Source organism: Gymnoscopelus microlampas (assembly GCF_963454915.1).
Source record: "Gymnoscopelus microlampas genome assembly, chromosome: 15".
Classification (NCBI taxonomy): domain Eukaryota; kingdom Metazoa; phylum Chordata; class Actinopteri; order Myctophiformes; family Myctophidae; genus Gymnoscopelus; species Gymnoscopelus microlampas.
Window position 1 is genome coordinate 43,401,827 of NC_139952.1, and position 18,179 is coordinate 43,420,005.

At 40.2% G+C, this 18,179-nt stretch overlaps 1 protein-coding gene across 1 annotated transcript in view; it reads right to left on the reverse strand.

The window, feature by feature from the left end:
• LOC311062163 (uncharacterized protein) overlaps positions 1 to 18,179 on the reverse strand; it is a 50,776-nt gene that overhangs the window by 22,342 nt on the left and 10,255 nt on the right. Inside the window, exons 5-21 of the mRNA XM_084081003.1 lie at positions 15,701 to 15,754; positions 13,370 to 13,500; positions 13,152 to 13,277; positions 12,587 to 12,644; positions 11,098 to 11,145; positions 10,852 to 10,920; positions 9,552 to 9,691; positions 7,928 to 8,050; positions 5,975 to 6,035; positions 5,768 to 5,848; positions 3,101 to 3,229; positions 1,906 to 1,992; positions 1,653 to 1,690; positions 1,467 to 1,535; positions 478 to 505; positions 351 to 377; positions 74 to 139 (exon numbers count right to left, since the gene is read on the reverse strand). Of these exons, the coding sequence (XP_083937129.1) occupies positions 74 to 139; positions 351 to 377; positions 478 to 505; positions 1,467 to 1,535; positions 1,653 to 1,690; positions 1,906 to 1,992; positions 3,101 to 3,229; positions 5,768 to 5,848; positions 5,975 to 6,035; positions 7,928 to 8,050; positions 9,552 to 9,691; positions 10,852 to 10,920; positions 11,098 to 11,145; positions 12,587 to 12,644; positions 13,152 to 13,277; positions 13,370 to 13,500; positions 15,701 to 15,754 (1,335 nt within the window). The remainder of the gene's footprint in view (positions 1 to 73; positions 140 to 350; positions 378 to 477; positions 506 to 1,466; positions 1,536 to 1,652; positions 1,691 to 1,905; positions 1,993 to 3,100; positions 3,230 to 5,767; positions 5,849 to 5,974; positions 6,036 to 7,927; positions 8,051 to 9,551; positions 9,692 to 10,851; positions 10,921 to 11,097; positions 11,146 to 12,586; positions 12,645 to 13,151; positions 13,278 to 13,369; positions 13,501 to 15,700; positions 15,755 to 18,179) is intronic.

The window sequence follows — 18,179 nt, forward strand, 5'->3', positions numbered from 1 at the left end:
AAAATACCATATGTAGCTCTTGAATGGCATCACATATTATACCGATTCACACACATAATGCAGCCAAACTCACCGATGACTGGTTTAGCCCGCGCTCTTTTGATGTAGTGGAATTCGTTCGAGATAGAACTGTAGAACACTAAGATGAAAGAAAGCATTAATTAAGCTTTACAGTTTACAGTGAAGGACGAAAGAATGACATCTGATTGAGAAAGAAGCACTCTTTCAGAGCTCAGTTTGAAACACTCTCCACAGCATCTCTGATAACCCAACATAAAACTACTGTAATAATAATAATAATAATAATAATAATAATAATAATAATAATAATAATAATAATAAAATCATACCTGGTGTCGGGGTTAGAGGTTCATCTGCTGTGATTGTAGAACAGAAGGTTAATATGTACCAGATGCATCAATGTCACATACAGTACATGTGGTTAACAACAGACCATGAGATAACACGGTATAGTACCTTGTCTCACAAAGATTGTCTTCATTTTCTGTGGACAGACAGACAGACAGACAGACAGACAGACAGACAGACAGACAGACAGACAGACAGACAGACAGACAGACAGACAGACAGACAGACAGGTTTTTATTGTTGGGACACATTTCAGAAAGTTCTTGGCTAATCACTTAATTCATTGGTTCTCAAAGTGGGATCCAGGGACCCCCAGGGGTCCTTGGGGGGATACCAGGGGGTCCCCAGCAAAATTAGTTAATAAACCGTCACAATCAGTTTAACCATATTATCCATATTTCATACTTTGGCTATTCAAAAATAGCAGATCTACAAGCTCATAGCGCGGCACTGAGTGCCGCGCTATGAGTCTGCAATTGAATATTGTTAATCTTTTTTTTTTTAAAGGCATTTTTAACACAAATCTTTGCTTCTGGGGGTCCCTGGGCACAACAAATATTCAAGTGGGGGTCCGCGGCCACATACATATTAATTTGGGGGTCCTTGGCACGAAAAGGTTTGAGAACCACTGACTTAATTAACATTAATATTTGTGGCGAGAGAGAGCAGCAACATACTGTTTTTGCATGAATGATATGTCTTCACCTTTGGCCTTTTATGTATTTTGTAAGTGAGACTAGGTGTCCTACTATTGTACTGTATATGCTAGACCAGGGGTCTTCAACGTTTTCAGGCCAAGGACCCCTTAGCTGAGAGAGATATGAAGCAGGGACCCCCTCTATATTGTCTCTATATCGCGCTGCGAGGCATTGTGAGCTTGTAGATCAACTATTTTTGGCTAAAGTTCTCCTCAGAAAAGGGACGCTAAAAAAAATAAATCATATCACACAAAGATTTGGCCGACCCCCTGTAGTAACTCTGAGGACCCCCTGTTGAAGACCCCTGTGCTAGACTGTCTGGTACCTGTCTCACAGCTCTAGGTTCAAAACAGGGACCTGTTACTGTGACTGAACATACTGTATTCAAATGTGTCTCACCTGCACGTGTTGCCATCCTTTCACGTGGGCAAGATATTGCTTTGTGGACTCAAATTTAACATTGCAGACCTGATCGAGAGTCACAATAAATTCATATCAGCATCATCTTTAATTTAATTATTTAATTATCAATTATTTGTCATTGTATGTCCAGATTATAGTGGTGAGAATATAATTCATATTCACCTGGCAGCGCAGCATGCAAAACATGACTCCATGATTTGCTGTGCAAAAGAAAATAAGAAAGAAATATGAGTATGCAGATGATAAAGAACACACACACACACACGCGCACACGCACACACACACACACACACACACACACACACACACACACACACACACACACACACACACACACACACACACACACACACACACACACACACACACACACACACACACACACACGCACACGCACACGCACACGCACATGCACCTTCTTCCAGCTTGGAGACAGTAGTTGGAGGCTCTGTATTGGTGGGATGTTGTGCTGTCATTTCACCACCAGGGGGCTCAGCAGTAGCTTTAAAATGAGAAAAGCAAACACAAATCAGGATTTAGATAAAACAATGTTTTTACCCATTTAGACCTGATGCCGATTAAAAAATAGGCTTCTAAATCCTGACCTAAGTTTTCTGATTTTTTTTGTATTCAAATACAATTAATTGCTGTCAGTTCAAAAGCACTACTTCATTTCTACAGTGATTATAGGGGACACGCCAGACACCGACAGAGAGGTTGTCAGGTCGAATCCCAGGTGAGAAAATCTAGATTGATGAAGTGAATCACCAAATGCTTCCCTCCTTACTTCCACATGGACCTACCGTCACAGTGCTATAGATAACTATCTGGAATTTTAATATTACGGTTATATAGCTTAACCACACGAACACGAGCGTCCTGAGGTGAAGATTCGCCGAAAATAGCAGATCTACAAGCTCACAACATGTGGCGCTGCGACGCGTTGTGAGCTTGTGGATCAGTTACTTTTGGCTAACAGATTTGGTGTGGAGGGGAAAGCTCCCGGGGACCGAGCCCAGGGGGACCCATGTCAACTGTATATGGGGTTTAAGTGAAATGATCAACAAATGCATCTCTACCAGTTTGGTCATGATATTCACATGACCAATAACCAGTTCTCTAAAGTTCTTCTGAAAGCACAGAGTCTTTGCCAGAATATCATCACATCATTGATATATTTAGGTATTTTCAGTCAAACATATTGTGATATTAGATTTTGTCACTATCGCCCAGCCCCGCTCACAGCTAGCCTGGTTCCAGACAAATCTGCCATTGCAAAAAAAAAATGCCCTTGGCCATACCAGGCTAGCTCACAGCATGACTTGGAAATCTATAGGGCATTAACAGGTTCATTATGGGAGCTTAAGACCATTTTAGGGGTAAACGGTATTCAAATGTATCAGTAGATACTTGAGTGTCCACATGGTATTCTCCACCACCTGATCACAACCAGGTGTATTTTAACTTCTGTACCGTACAGAGAAACACTGACCATTATATGTAACCATTTTATTTACAGGTTGCACCAATTTTTATAGCTAATAGCCATTTTTGTGAGATCATTGGATGGAACTTTGATAAATAAATCAAATCAAATAAATCAAACTTACATGTAGGTCCTGGACCTCCACTTCCTTGGGTTGGAGGGGCCGAGGTGGGACAATTCTTTACTTCACCTCCTTGGGCTGGAGGGGCCGAGGTGGGACAATTCTTTACTTCACCTCCTTGGGCTGGAGTGGCTGAGGCGGGATGATTCATTCATAAAATAATCATTTATATCTGCAAAGTAACTAGTAACTAAATTTTTCAAATAATTGTAGTGGAGTAAAAGTACAATATTTGCCTCTGAGATGTAGTGGAGTAGAAGTAAAAGTATTGAAAATTGGAAATACTCCAGTAAAGTAAAAAATCACACCCAGTGTGAAGTGGGCGGTGTGTGGTCATCACAACATGACTCACTTTTAAAAAAAAGGATAAATGACTTTTTTTAAGGTCCATACTGCTATTCATAGGGCTGCACATGTGTCATGTGTTTCGCTAGCCAATCACAGTCCTGAATTTGCAAAGTCAGCCAATCACATTACAGTTAGTGGTGATGACACTAGCTGTAATGTGATTGGCTGATATGAAAAAAGTATCGATTTGCATTAACAATGGAAGGGTTAGGGGGTACACTAATTTTTTGGTCGGTGTCCAAAACTCACTTATAGGGGGCGGCTACACCGCCCCAAAAATACCTCAAACGTGTACTTAAGTACAGTACTTGAGTAAATGTACTTAGTTACTTTACACCACTGACCTCAGGCAGCATTCTGTCTGCCTTCAAGTTAACCAGAGTCACTCAACTCCGAAGAACCAACTGTTGATCTGTCCAGCATCAAAAACCACAGACCAGTATCACTGCTTTCCACAGGGATGGGACAAGGGACTTAATCTGTGATATACTGCACATGTGCTTGTCTATGGCGGGGCACGGTATAGCAGGGATAATTGTGCTTTAAATGCACATTGTGGCACATACTGATACTGTCTCTCTCTCTCTCTCTCTGTGTATGTACAAGCTTATTGTTCGAGGCTACTAAATCATCACACATGAAGGTGTTTGTTTCCAACTTGTCATACTGTAAATGACCCTACAGTATATGCCTGTCCTTGCACCATGTACCCAAAACTGTATCACTTCTTCAAATCTGCAAGAAAGGCCTACAGTTGGTACTTCCTCTATTCCCTAAACGAAGGGGGTACAAGAACACTTACATCCTGTGTGACAGGATGTGTCACAGGATGTAAGTGTCACAAGATGTAGGTGCTCTGATCAGAACACACTTTGCCTTTTGCCTCGGCTCTGTTCATGAACAGAGCCTCGGCACACACACACACACACACACACACACACACACACACACACACACACACACACACACACACACACACACACACACACACACACACACACACACACACACACACACACACACACACACACACACACACACACACACACACACACACACACACACACAGTATACATTCCCCGACAGATTTACCATCACTCCCTAAACACACACACACACACCCACAGGTACGTACACGCGCACACACACACACACACACACACACACACACACACACACACACACACACACACACACACACACACACACACACACACACACACACACACACACACAGTATCTTACATAAGTTAGGACACACACATACATACTGTACACCCATTAAGAAGACAGATGACATGCACGCACATACAGTCTTACTTCAGTGCCTTATAAGGATAAGTATCGCTATCCCTAACCCTAACCCTGTCTAATACACACACACACACTCACTCACACATGGACGCGCCCCTCTACCACGCACGGACATCTGACCCCAGACACATGTGGACAGTGGGAGCGCCTACATACATATACATGTATATACATGCCCCAGAGCCTTACCACGAGAACCTTCCCACGGTGTACTAGAGAGAGAAACAGCCCGTCAGACTGACCATGTAAACTTATCTTCAATAAACCCCATCTTTAATGTTACCTACTTTTGCTTGACTGACTGCCTGACTCATTTTACAGCCACTATTCGTCTCCATGGCCATACTTAAAGATACCACATCAACAGGCACTTCCACCACACTGCCAATTCTACTGAAACAGCCCCCCCCCCTGCTCCCCCAGCAAATCAAACCTTGCAGGTACTGTAGTTGTGGGCTACACTGTAGCCCACAACTACTGGATGTGACACATACTAACCACTGCTACCAACAGTGATTCAAACATGACATATCAGATCCACCGCCTCCCATCAGTAAATTGGTTAAATCAGTAAACCAGTAAATGGGTTTTCAGTATCATAAAAAATAGTTTGTAGATCTGTTATTTTTTTTAATAAAATGTGCCCAAATCTTTGAATATATATATATTTTTCAAAAAAACTGTTAGGATTTAGAAGACATTTGTAGAACACCAAAGATTTGATTTACACATTTTCGCTTTAAAAAACAAATATATTCAAAGATTTGCACACATTTTCACGAAAAAAAAAGCAGATCTACAAGCTCGTAGCGTGGCGCTATGTTTTCCTACTTGATCATACTACAGCGTCACACAAAAGCATCAAAAGTAGCAGATCCACAAGCTCGAAACTTGATACTTTTGAATTTGCATCCTGAAAAGTAACAGTTTTGTACATAATGAGGTTGGTCATACTGATATGTCATGTTTTCCCCCCGACAGTTTTCATTCCTTCAGTCTAATACTCACCCAGCTTGTCTCCTGGTGTGATGCTAGTTATCACGCTGCTCTCCTTGTGTATGTTCCTCAAGTATTCCAGCATCCCCAGGGCTAAAAGTTGTTGGTGGATAAAAGTAGAGACATAAAGGCTTTATAATTTAAAAAAAAAATGGTAAAAGCAGGAATAATAATGGTAATACCGTTTCTGACTCTGGAACAAAAAATAAATAAACTTACCCTTTACATAGGAAGCCCCTTCCAATGATGTGAACAACAAAGCAGGCAGCAGGACCACTTGCTATAAAAGAAGGCCTTAAAATTATGACTATTACTGTACTTAGGTACTGTAAAATTTTGAGGTACTTTTACTTTACTGGAGTATTTCCAATTGTCTATACTTTTACTTCTACTCCACTACATCTCTACTCTACATCTCTACTCTACTCTACTACAATTATTTGAAAACCTTAGTTACTAGTTACTTTGCAGATATAAATGATTACATTATAAAATATACATTAACCACTTTAGCCCTATTCTATATCTAAGCTATTTGAAAATAGCCGATCTACAGGCTCACAACGCGTCGCATCGCGACGCGTTGTGACCTTGTAGATCTGCTATTTTCAAACATTTTAGTACTTTTACTTTTGGTACTTTAAGTACATTTTGATACCAATAGTTTTGTACTTTCACTCAAGTCAATTTTGAATTTGGGACTTTTACTTGTAACCGAGTACTACTACATTGCAGTATTGATACTTTTACGTAAGTAAAACATTTGAGTACTTTTTCCACCACTGTGGCTTCCCCGCTCACTTCCATTCTATGAGAAGAACGGGGTGAAGCGGCGACCTCGTCGTGTCACGTTGTAGGGCGTGAAATGTCGGGTTCAACATTGATGAACCTTGACCGCGCGTCAAACCAATGGGACAGGTGTTGACCGCACTTGGCAGCCATTCAGCTTGTAGTTCTCTTTCAGCAAGTCAAACAAACTACGCACCACGACTATGCGTGCACCTCATGGTACCACAACGCCACAAAAGGCCTTAAAAAGAAGGCTCCAGACATCCCAAAACAAACTGGTAAGGCTATACTTCTTGGCCTTACATCTACGACTCATCTAACCCATCAACAGGGTTGAGGGCAGAGTACAGAAAATTGCAATGGGCCTGGTCTACAAGATACACTACACCAATAAGACAACCATGTCAAAGAACTTTAAAAACGTAAATGAAGTTCACAATCACAAGGTAGCTCCACTGATCACGTTCAACCCAGATTTGGCACTAACAAGGGTTTGAATTTGTTCTCCTGCTATGCCACAAAAATGTGGAATAAACTACCAAGAGCCATGAAGGAATCTAAAACCCTACTCTCCTTCAAAACCGCTCCAAAAGAGTACCTACAGGTGGCTGCAATTCGAAACTGGCCCCTGTAAATGTGAAAGCCTAGCCCCCCCCCCCCCCCCCCCCTCGAACTGTTTACTGTACATTGTGGAAAGCCGGGCCCCGGACCCAGCTACTGGCATTATCCCTCGCACCTTGTCCACCTACCAGGACCCAAGCTTTGTGATGAAATATGCTGATGTTGTGCCTGCTAAAATGATATTTTATCAACTTATATCCATGTGCTGCTAAATGATATTTTATCAAAGTATATCCATGTGATGCAGAATGTAGTTTCCCTGAAAGAATACTACCATGCATGCTTGTGTTAAACATAGTCTCGTCAAGGGTGACAGAGTTCACCCAGTCTGGTAAGCTCTATTTGACTCCATTACAGTTCCCTAAAAGACACCTAAGGAACTGATTCAGGCCCTACATGTGTCTTCCCTTTCTGTACATCCAGGTATGGTAAAGAGTACATGTTGTCTCCTAAAGGAGGGTACCATTGTTGTACACAGATATGACACGACAGACTATAGTACATATGCCGAGATAGTTTGGGGCTCTCTTGCAATTTTTGCTGAAGACCTGTATTGTGTTTTGACAACTTTCTGAACTTGAAGTTCTATCTGTCTCTAACAAATGTTCGCACGCGACCCTTAACCTAAAACGGTAACATGGGAAATGGATGCGTTTGTTGGATCGGCTTGCATTTCAGACAAGTCTGACCATATACTGTAACTTCACAAGCTCACAAACACGCACAAACACAGCCTCTCATGGATAATGATTACTTGATTACCTTCATATCGGTGATGGTCGTTCCATGGATTTCTTCCATCTGTTTGGCTAAATCCTGCATCATGTCGTGAAACCTGGAAGTGTAATAGTAGCTGCCGGGCAGAGTAGAGGGATGCCATGCATTCTGGAAAACACAAAACAACACGGAAGTGACCTTTAGTAGCCACTTAATCAACAGTCGTCCATGGCCTTAATCCATTAAGACCGGGAACGCATCTGTGTCATTTTTTGATTTCTTTGGCTATTCAAATATAGCAGATATACAAGCTCATGAGCTTGTAGATCTGCTATTTTTTTGAAAAATCGCGAAAATGTGTGCAAATCTTTGAATATATATATATTTAAACTAAAGCAAACATTTGTAACTCAAATCTTTGCTTCTGGGGATTCTACAAATGCATTTTAAATTCTAAAATATTTTTTGAAATAGCAGATCTACAAGCTCACAAGACGCATTGTGAGCTTGTAGATCGTCTATTTTCAAATGGAAGTAAACAAACTGTAAATACTCCAGTAAAATCTAAATTGTACTTAAGTACAGTACAGTACTTGAGTAAATGTACTTAGTTACTGTCCACCACGACTTTCCTTCGAGGCAACCACACTTGCAATTTCCTGAAATTGCGCCTTTCTAGTTCCTTTCTCTTACTTTATCCAACCTTCCATAATAACACCATGTAACTGATATACTAATTCATGGTAATAAAATGTGAGTTGAGCAAACCCGTTGACAGTTGACACGCTTCCCTTTTTTTGTGGTATTTCTCAATCTTAACCCATTCATGCAGTTCAATGCATCTGTGTAACCACTTTATCCATATTATTTTATACTTTGGCAATTCAAAAATAGCAGATGTACAAGCTCATAGCGCGGCACCAAGTGCCACGCTATAAGCTTGTAGATCTGCTTTTTTTGAAAAATTGAAAAAACGTGTGCAAATCTCATGATTATACATATTTTAAAGCGAACATTTGTAACTCAAATCTTTGATTCTGGAGGTCCCTGGAACTAAATATTTTACAAATGTTCGCTTCAAAAAATATATTCAAATATTTGCATACATTTTCACGATGAGCTTGTATATCTGCTATTTTTGAAGAGCCAAAGACATCTAAAATGACAGAGACGCATTCCCGGATTGAATGGGTTAAAGGGGCTACACCATGAATTCAAAAAATATATATTATATATAAATATTGCCCCCTAATACGTTTTAAACAGGTTGTAAGCCTAAAAAACATCCAGATATTTTTTCTCACAATCTGACTGTCTGTCATTCCAAGCTTTTTCAGCTGCAATACCAAAACGTCCTATTGGGCAGGGGGGAGCTACTGAGCAATTCTGTCTGGCCATCGTCAATGCAAAATCTGTGCAAGTGACATCACTTGCACAGCCATTCTGAAATGGCCTGTTCAGACACGCCCATTCAGGAAATCCATGAAATGAGCATGAATGACTGAATGTTTAAAAAAAATATTTTTTTGGGTACAAGAGACACTGGGGAGCCCAAAAAATACTAAAAACCTAAAAAAAAATGAAATTCATGGTGTAGCCCCTTTAAGCAAGTGTTAACAGAGTTTTTTTTTTTTTCATTTTTATGCAGCAGTGTGTCATAGCTAATTACAATGTAGCAGCGGATGTGATCAAAGCCCAGGAGGTGATTGATGATCTTGTGGTCGGTTAGAGTGAGTTTGCAGACGGTGCAGAGATATAAGCGTCTGTCAGTCTGCTCCTCACTGCTGCATTCCACCAGGTGCTCCAGACCTGCAGGGATGACAAGGTGCAACAGAGTGCAATTAAGCAAGGGATAATGCATGGGGAGGTGGTCATTATTGAAATTTGAAGCCCGACAGGGTGATTATGCACCAAGGCGGAGCAGAGGTGCATAACCACCCACAAAGCGACTGTGTTTTGGGGCTAGCGTTTTGGTATTCCCCCGTTGTTGTGCCACGATAAACAAGGAAGTGCAGTGGATCAAATAGAATCACTTTTCGGTTATTGCATCGTCTATTTCTCACTTCAAATGTTTTCAAAATCATTCTTGAGAGCAACGTTTAGTTGTAAATGACATTGGTTGTTTGTTTACATGGCTGTCATGTTGGATAAAGCATAAAACCAAGCAGCGCAGGTTGGCTCGAGCAGGTGCTCTGACTGAGTCTCTGATTACACAGCGGTCCGTTATAGAGCTCATCGGTCATTATCCAGAAATAATGACCGATGACTGACCAATCAGAATCGAGCATTCAACCAAGCCGTGTAATAATACATAATAACCCCCAAATGATATGTATTTGGCTGCGGACCCCCATCTCAAATATTTTGTTCCAGGGACCCCTCAGAAGCAAAGATTTGAGTTACAAATGTTCGCTTAAAAAATTGATATATTCAAAGGTTCGCACAAATGTTCACGATTTTTCAAAAATAGCAGATCTACAAGCTCATAGCGCGGCACTCTGTGCACTGTGAGCTTGTATATCTGCTATTTTTTGAATAGCCAAAGTATAAAAGGTTAAAGTGGTTACAATTATTGTGATGCTATAACACATTTAGCTGGGGACCCCCTGGAACCCCCCCAAGGACCCCTGGGGGTCCCCGGAACCCACTTTGAGAACAAGTTCTTTAAAAGTCCCTCATAGATGGTTCTAATGAAAACACTAAAGTTAAAGCAATCTATACTACCATGGAACAGCGTATAACAGACCCCGACATTTCAGATCAACAGAGAAGAGAGTGTGTGTGTGTGTGTGTGTGTGTGTGTGTGTGTGTGTGTGTGTGTGTGTGTGTGTGTGTGTGTGTGTGTGTGTGTGTGTGTGTGCGCATGGGTGCGTGTGTGCATTCATTCATAAAAGAACAAACTACTTATATGCCCCGCACGTACACTCTTCCTGCATCATGAGGTATTATTCTGAGATGCAACCACTGACCTAGAAGAGGATGTTTCCTGTTGGGGGTTTCCAGGTATGTCTGTATGGTCATCTTTTTTGGTCTCGCAGCTGTGGGGATAGATGGAGCACATACATATACTGTGTATATACTGTACATATATGTGGATAGATGGATCACAAATATTGGAACACAAGGCTGTTGTTTTGATGACACATTAAGGAAGGATCTCTCACTGAAGGGTTTCAATCAAACTGCATAAATAATGAGGCAGCTCATCAACTGACCTGTGGTCTGCTTCAGAAGGTTGTCATTTTCACCCAGAGTGGCCATTGCTGTCAAAGAGTGAGAAGAATCATGACTTCATTTGTACGGCTCAAGAGTTCAAGTGATAGTCTTTAAAGGGATAGTAGGGAAGTTCAGAACTAAACAAACACCGCCACTCCAGCAGTTCTTTTCCCCGACCACCAGGGGGTGACGCAGGAGGGAGTTCCATAGAGCAAGGGTACATTTCAAGGAACCGTGCCCCAAACAGGTTGCTTTATTGGGATACAATATGCGGAAATGCCTGCCCTGCTGGTTCTCTGAATTTTTATTTTTAAATAGGCTCTTTCATGATAAATTGACCACATATATGAAGTTAAACAACTACATTCTATCCACACGCTATCTTAAAAGTAAATTCGGTGCCTCAAAAACGAAGTTTGAGAGCGTTTCAAAACCGAAAGTAAAACGTTCATACGGGCACGGACGCGCACGGACGCGCACATACGTGCGTTAATTTACGTCCCGGACATAAACATATAACACATAAACATTAGGGAAAATACGGATTTCAGAAAGAGGGCTGTGTTTCAATGAAGGAAAACACCCCAGCATCATTATATAGTGGCTGATAGAGGGGAGAAAATGCAAAATATTTATATATAAATATTTTTTAAATTTAGGCTTAATGTTCCCTACAATCCCTTTAACCCATTCAATCAGGGAACGCATACTGTGTCATTTTAGATTTCTTTGGCGATTCAAAAATAGCAGATATACAAGCTCATAGCCCGGCACCGAGTGCCGCGCTACGAGCTTGTAGATCTGCTATTTTTGAAAAATCGTGAAAATTTGTCCAAACCTTTGAATATATATATATATTTTTAAAGCAAACATTTGTCACTCAAATCTTTGCTTCTGGGGGGATTCTACAAATCCTTACAGTTTTCTGAAAAACGCACGTATGTTGCTTTTTAATATCAGTGGTTCTCAAACTTTTTCATGCCAAGGACAACCCAAAATGATGTGTATTTGTCCGCCGACCTCAAAATATTTTTTTCCAGGAACCCCCCAGAACCAAAGATTTGAGTTACAAATGTTGCCTTTTAAAAATATATAAATAATAATATTATATTCAAATAAATAAATTACATTCAATAAATATATATTCAAATATTTGCACAAATGGTCAAGATTTGTCAAAAATAGCAGATCTACAAGCTCATAGCGCGGCACTCGCTATTTTTGAATAGCCCAAAGTATAAAATAAGGATAAAGTGGTTACACAGATGCGTTCCCGGTTTAAATGGGTTAATATTGAAATATAAAAATGATCATATTTGACAATTTGTCTCGCTTGCATTGTGGTAGAAATTCATAATTATGTTCTTCTTAGCCAGTGGATAACTGGAGTGGATATCTATGATCTGCGTCACTATATGGTGTTGTCAATCTAACGGATGATCTTCAGGATTAACATTCTAAATAAACATTATCAGCACTGTACTGTACCTTTGACATAACTGGTGCCTCTCACGGTTTTAAACAAATCTGGAGGCAAGTCCAGAACCTGCACACAGAAAAGATGGAATAAAACAAGCTCATGTTGAAAATTTAAAGCATCAACCTTCCTGTTCCTTCTGGTTACAACATATTGCTTTCACAGACAAAAATGTAAAAGTGGTCATTCATCACGATCGCAATTCTGATCAAATTCAAGCGCTTCGCGCATGCCAATGGTGGGAAAAGTACTCAAATGTTTTACTTAAGTAAAAGTATCAGCTCGTAGATCGGCTATTTTCAAATAGCCTAGGTATAAAATAGGGCTGAAGTGGTTAATGTATGTTTTACAATATAATAATTTATATCTGCAAAGTAAACTAGAACTAAAGTTTTAAGTTTTCAAATAATTATAGTGGAGTAAAAGTACAATATTTTCCTCTGAGATGTAATGGAGTAAAAGTAAAAGTTTTGAAAATTGGAAATACTCCAGTAAAGTAAAAGTACCCCAAAATTGTACTTAAGTAGTACTTGAATAAATGCACTCAGTTACTTTACACCACTGATGCCAACCGACCTGCAACTTCCCAGTGTGTCGTTCCCAGTTCTTCTTGACGTTGCTGTGGGCCACAGGATCCACCATGGTGTGGATCTTTGAGCTGGGAATCCATGAGAATCTCAGCACGTCTGGGTTGGTGTAGTTCTGGGAAAATAGGAAAGATTAAATCTCAATTACAAAGAGCATTTATGCAAGCTGATGTGTATCTCTGTGTAAACGAGGTGGTCAACACTTACGTAGTAATTGCGAAGGTGCTCAGGAGAGTCGAGATGTTCACTTATGTCCGAGACTGGTTCCTCACAGGCGTGACACAGGTAGAACAGGGAGCCATCCTCTGAACCAAAGCACAGCGTCACCAGAGACAAGCCTAGGAGAGAGGCAAATGCCGAAAACAAAACACATGCATGTGTGTTAAAGGGACAGTTCACCCAAACAATAACTTTTTTTCTATCGATTAGTCACCCCATGGAATTCATGTAATTATTTATTCTTGTGCCAAGCCAATAATTTGATGACCAGCGGACCAGTAGGCAGCGATTCCGATAGGAAACACAAAGGAGACTCTTTGTGTCTCCTACCGGAAGTGCTGTCATCAAATTATTGGCTTAGGAATGCGACAAAAACAAAAACATATCCATAAAGTCTCCATGACTAACGGATAGAAAAATAGTTATTTTTGGGAGATAAGGGGATCTTGCTATGGGTAATTAACCCATTTAGACCTGGAAAGCCTATACGTTCTTAAACCCTTCAATCCGGGAAAGCAACGGTGTCATTTCAGATGTTTGCTGCTAAGTACATAGCAACATGAATTTGTTTTACATTTTTGCAATAAAAGGTTTTTCAGAAAACTTTAAGCTTTAGAGGGCGCAGGGACAAACGACGCAGGGACTTTCTACACTTGTTTTGCATTATTTCCTTTATGTTGTTATTTTTTGTCAATAAATGCAAGATATCTCAATATTTTAGTGAACCCATGCAAGGCCTTTCCTCTAGTGCTGCTTTCTGTGAATATAGTATACAGATTACATTCTTTACTGCTTTCTGTTCAATAGGCTCTGCGTGTAGCTGTAGACAATCCCAGGTTTCCAGGTTACCCGTTTCCTCTTCCAGTTCATTTTCCCATAGCTTTGTTTGATTGGCTCAGCAGAAGATTTGAAATGGGAACACGTGACGGTGTCATACTGTGTCTCAGATTCATGCCTGATGCCGAGCCAATAAAACGAAGGAATGGGAAAATGAGGTGGAACAGGAAAACTGGATATGATACTTTCTGAAAACCTGGGACTACAGTTATGCACTAGAGCCGTGGTTCTCCCTTACATGATTTTTGGGCGGTCCCCAGATGACAATTTAAGGACTTTTGAGACCTTTTTAATACATCCCAAAAAAAAGAAAGAATATAAAAAAAAACATTACTGCATCAAAAGTAATCAAAAAACGATTCTATAAAAGTCAAACATCGGCCAAATTGTCAAATAATATAAGAGGCAAAAAATGTTAAAATAACAGATCTACAAGCTCACAACGCCTCGCAGCGCGAGGCGTTGTGAGCTTGTAGATCTGCTATTTTCACAATATTTATGTGTGGAACCGAGTCAAACTAAATGTAATGCCTCAACTCCTATACATTCCAAGCGCTTATCAGGGTCTGGGGTCCCCAGTTCAAATATGATTCTGTTGGGGGGTCGCGGCCTGAAAAGGTTGAGAATCACTGCACTAGAGCCGATAAGCATTGGAATACGCATGCTTCAGTTGACTGAATCCGTACAGTCTGTGGTCTGTGGCTACCACCGCCCATTCTGGTCTAGATACAGTGAACTACTGTTGCATACAAACCACTACTTTTCGCACATTGTGAACAACAGGCAACAGTTACGGTTTCTTTAAGTTTGATAATCTGCTTATTTTCCCCCAAACTCCTGTGCACAACTATACTGATCAACAGTAAAATAACAGGATAAGACGTTTAAAAGCTTTAGCATCTCAGGAAGTATCAGAATATTCCAAGTTCCTTAACCCGCTTTCAATCATAGCCAGGACAAGAACCTAACTGGGATATAACAAATGAGATGTTATTTACCTGCACCAGAGTATAAAACAATAAATGACTATCCCAAATATGAAGGTGTGAGTTGGATGCTATAACATGCATACAGCACACACTTTAATAACCTAATAATGGATATTATTACACACATACACACTTCAATAACATAATAATGGATATTTCTATAACACACATACATACTTAACTAACCTAATAATGAATATTTCTATAACACACATACACACTTTACTAACCTAATTATGAATATTTCTATAACACACATACACACTTTACTAACCTAATAATGAATATTTCTATAACACACATACGCACTTAACTAACCTAATAATGAATATTTCTATAACACACATACACACTTTACTAACCTAATAATGAATATTTCTATAACACACATACACACTTTACTACCTAATAATGAATATTTCTATAACACACATACACACTTTACTAACCTAATTATGAATATTTCTATAACACACATACACACTTTACTAACCTAATAATGGATATTTCGGGCGGTCTCCCAGAATGTCAATGTGATCCAAATAAACTGGAAGAGAGAGTCAGACATGGAGAAACATCAGCAATACACAATACTGTCCATTAACAAGTTTGAATTATACCAGTGATGTGGACATTGCGGTCGAACCTGACACGTGCTGATAATCTGCCCCTTAATCCTTTAAAACAGGGAACGCATCTGTGTAATTTTTACAACGCATCTGTGTAATTTTCCGCTCTATACCTAAAGGTATAGAGCGGATCCTGCTCTATACCTGACTTTGTCCGTGTTCACCGTCAACGTTCTGATTGGTCAGACCCGTCAACGTTCTGATTGGTCAGACCCGTCAACAAAGTGATTGGTCAAGCTTCACGTGACACATGGCTATAAACACATTATAAACACATATCGATGACATAATGTATCAAAGGCGCCGCTACCTTCACACAGGGTGTGATTTTTTTTATTTCTTTGGCTATTCAAAAATAACAGATCTACAAGCTCATAGCGCGGAACTCGGTCAAATATTTAAATATATATATATATATATATATATATATATATATATATATATATATATATATATATATATATATATATATATATATATATATATATATATATATATAGTTAGAAAGTATTAAAGTATTCATTATGCAAAATGTCCCATTTCACAAATGTTTAAAAAAAAAATCACACCCAGTGTGAAGTGGGCGGTGTGTGGTCATCACAACATGACTCACTTAAGAAAAAGGACTTTTTTTAAGTCCATACTGCTATTCATAGGGCTTCACATGTGTCATGTGTTTCGCTAGCCAATCACAGTCCTGAATTTGCAAAGTTAGCCAATCACATTACAGCTAGTGGTGATGACACTAGCTGTAATGTGATTGGCTGACTTTGCAAAAGTATAGATTTGCATTGACTGTGGAAGGGTTAGGGTTGTAGACTGCGTTGTAGACTATTGGCCAATCACGGTGCAGGATTGGTCAGTGTCCAAAACTCACTTATAGGGGGCGGTTACACCGCCCCAAAAAACAGTGTTGATTTTGACAGCAAACTTTTATTCAGTTTTAGTCATAGTCTTTTGAATCAAATTCCATTAAGTTTTAGTGATATTTTAGTCATCTGAACATTTTTTAGTTTTTGTCTAGTTTTAGTTGACTAAATATCATAAGATTATAGTCGACTAAATCTACAGTTGAATTAGTCGACTATAATGTATTTTAGCTGTGCCTTGATGGCGTCGTAATGGCTGATTTTACACTTGGCTGCATGCTGAAAATAGCTGATCTACAAGCTCACAACGCGTCGCAGCGCGACGCGTTGTGAGCTTGTAGATCAGCTATTTTCGGAGCACAGCACGCGGGCACAACCAAACACTGACTGACTTGTCTTTTAGCTCTACTGGATCTCTTCTCCACTAGATCCCTCCCTAACATTAGTCTAGTTTTTATTTGTTGACAAAATAGTCAATATACACACATCTGTGTTACTACTTGCTTGGCATGCATGGCAACCGATTGTGTTGTGAGTGAGGTCAGACCAGAGCTCTGCTCAGCATATATGAGGTGGGAAGCTACTTTAGACTTCCACTTCATTCCACTGAGACCAGGAGTATCTCTCCACAAGAGATTCAGACAAAGAATACAGGGAGATAAAGAGAGAGGACACATTTTCCAGCTTCAGCAGAGCCTATACAACTCCGTCCCCATCACAGTCCATGTACAGCAGCAGCTTTGTCCGTGAACCGCCACTCCTGGGAGGAGTGTGGTCCCAATCCTCCCAGACTAAGCTCTCCTGTTCCGAGTGTACCTTCACGTCTCAGCCGAGCCACGACGACCTCAACCTCCAAACACTGAGGAACAGACATAATCTGCTCAGAGGCCTGTCAGCAAATAGCCAGCTCTGTAACGAGCCGGAAACGAGGAGACACAGACCCACCGAAATCTCAAAGACATCAACGGTATACCGAGATGTTAAACTAACTAGGAGATGTAAAGAAACATCAGGTGATTTACACAGGAGAGAAGACAACTCACATCTGTAAACAGTGTGACACAAGTTTCAGTAAGTTAAGTCACCTGAAGAGACACCAGCGTATCCACACTGGAGAAAAGCCTTTCCAGTGTAAACAGTGTGACAAGAGATTCAATGTAATCTGAACAAACACCAGCGTGTCCACAATGGAGAAAAACCTTTCCACTGTAAACGGTGTGACACAAGTTTCAGTAAGTTAAGTCACCTGAAGACACACCAGCGTATCCACACTGGAGAAAGACCTTTCCACTGTGAACAGTGTGGCAAGAGTTTCAACGAGTCATCTGATCCAACACCAGCGTATCCACACTGGAGAATTACCTTTCCACTGTAAACAGTGTGGCAAGAGTTTCAGTCAGTTGGGTCATTTTAAGAGTCACCTGCGTATCCACACCGGAGACAAACCATATTTCCAGTGTAAACAGTGTGACAG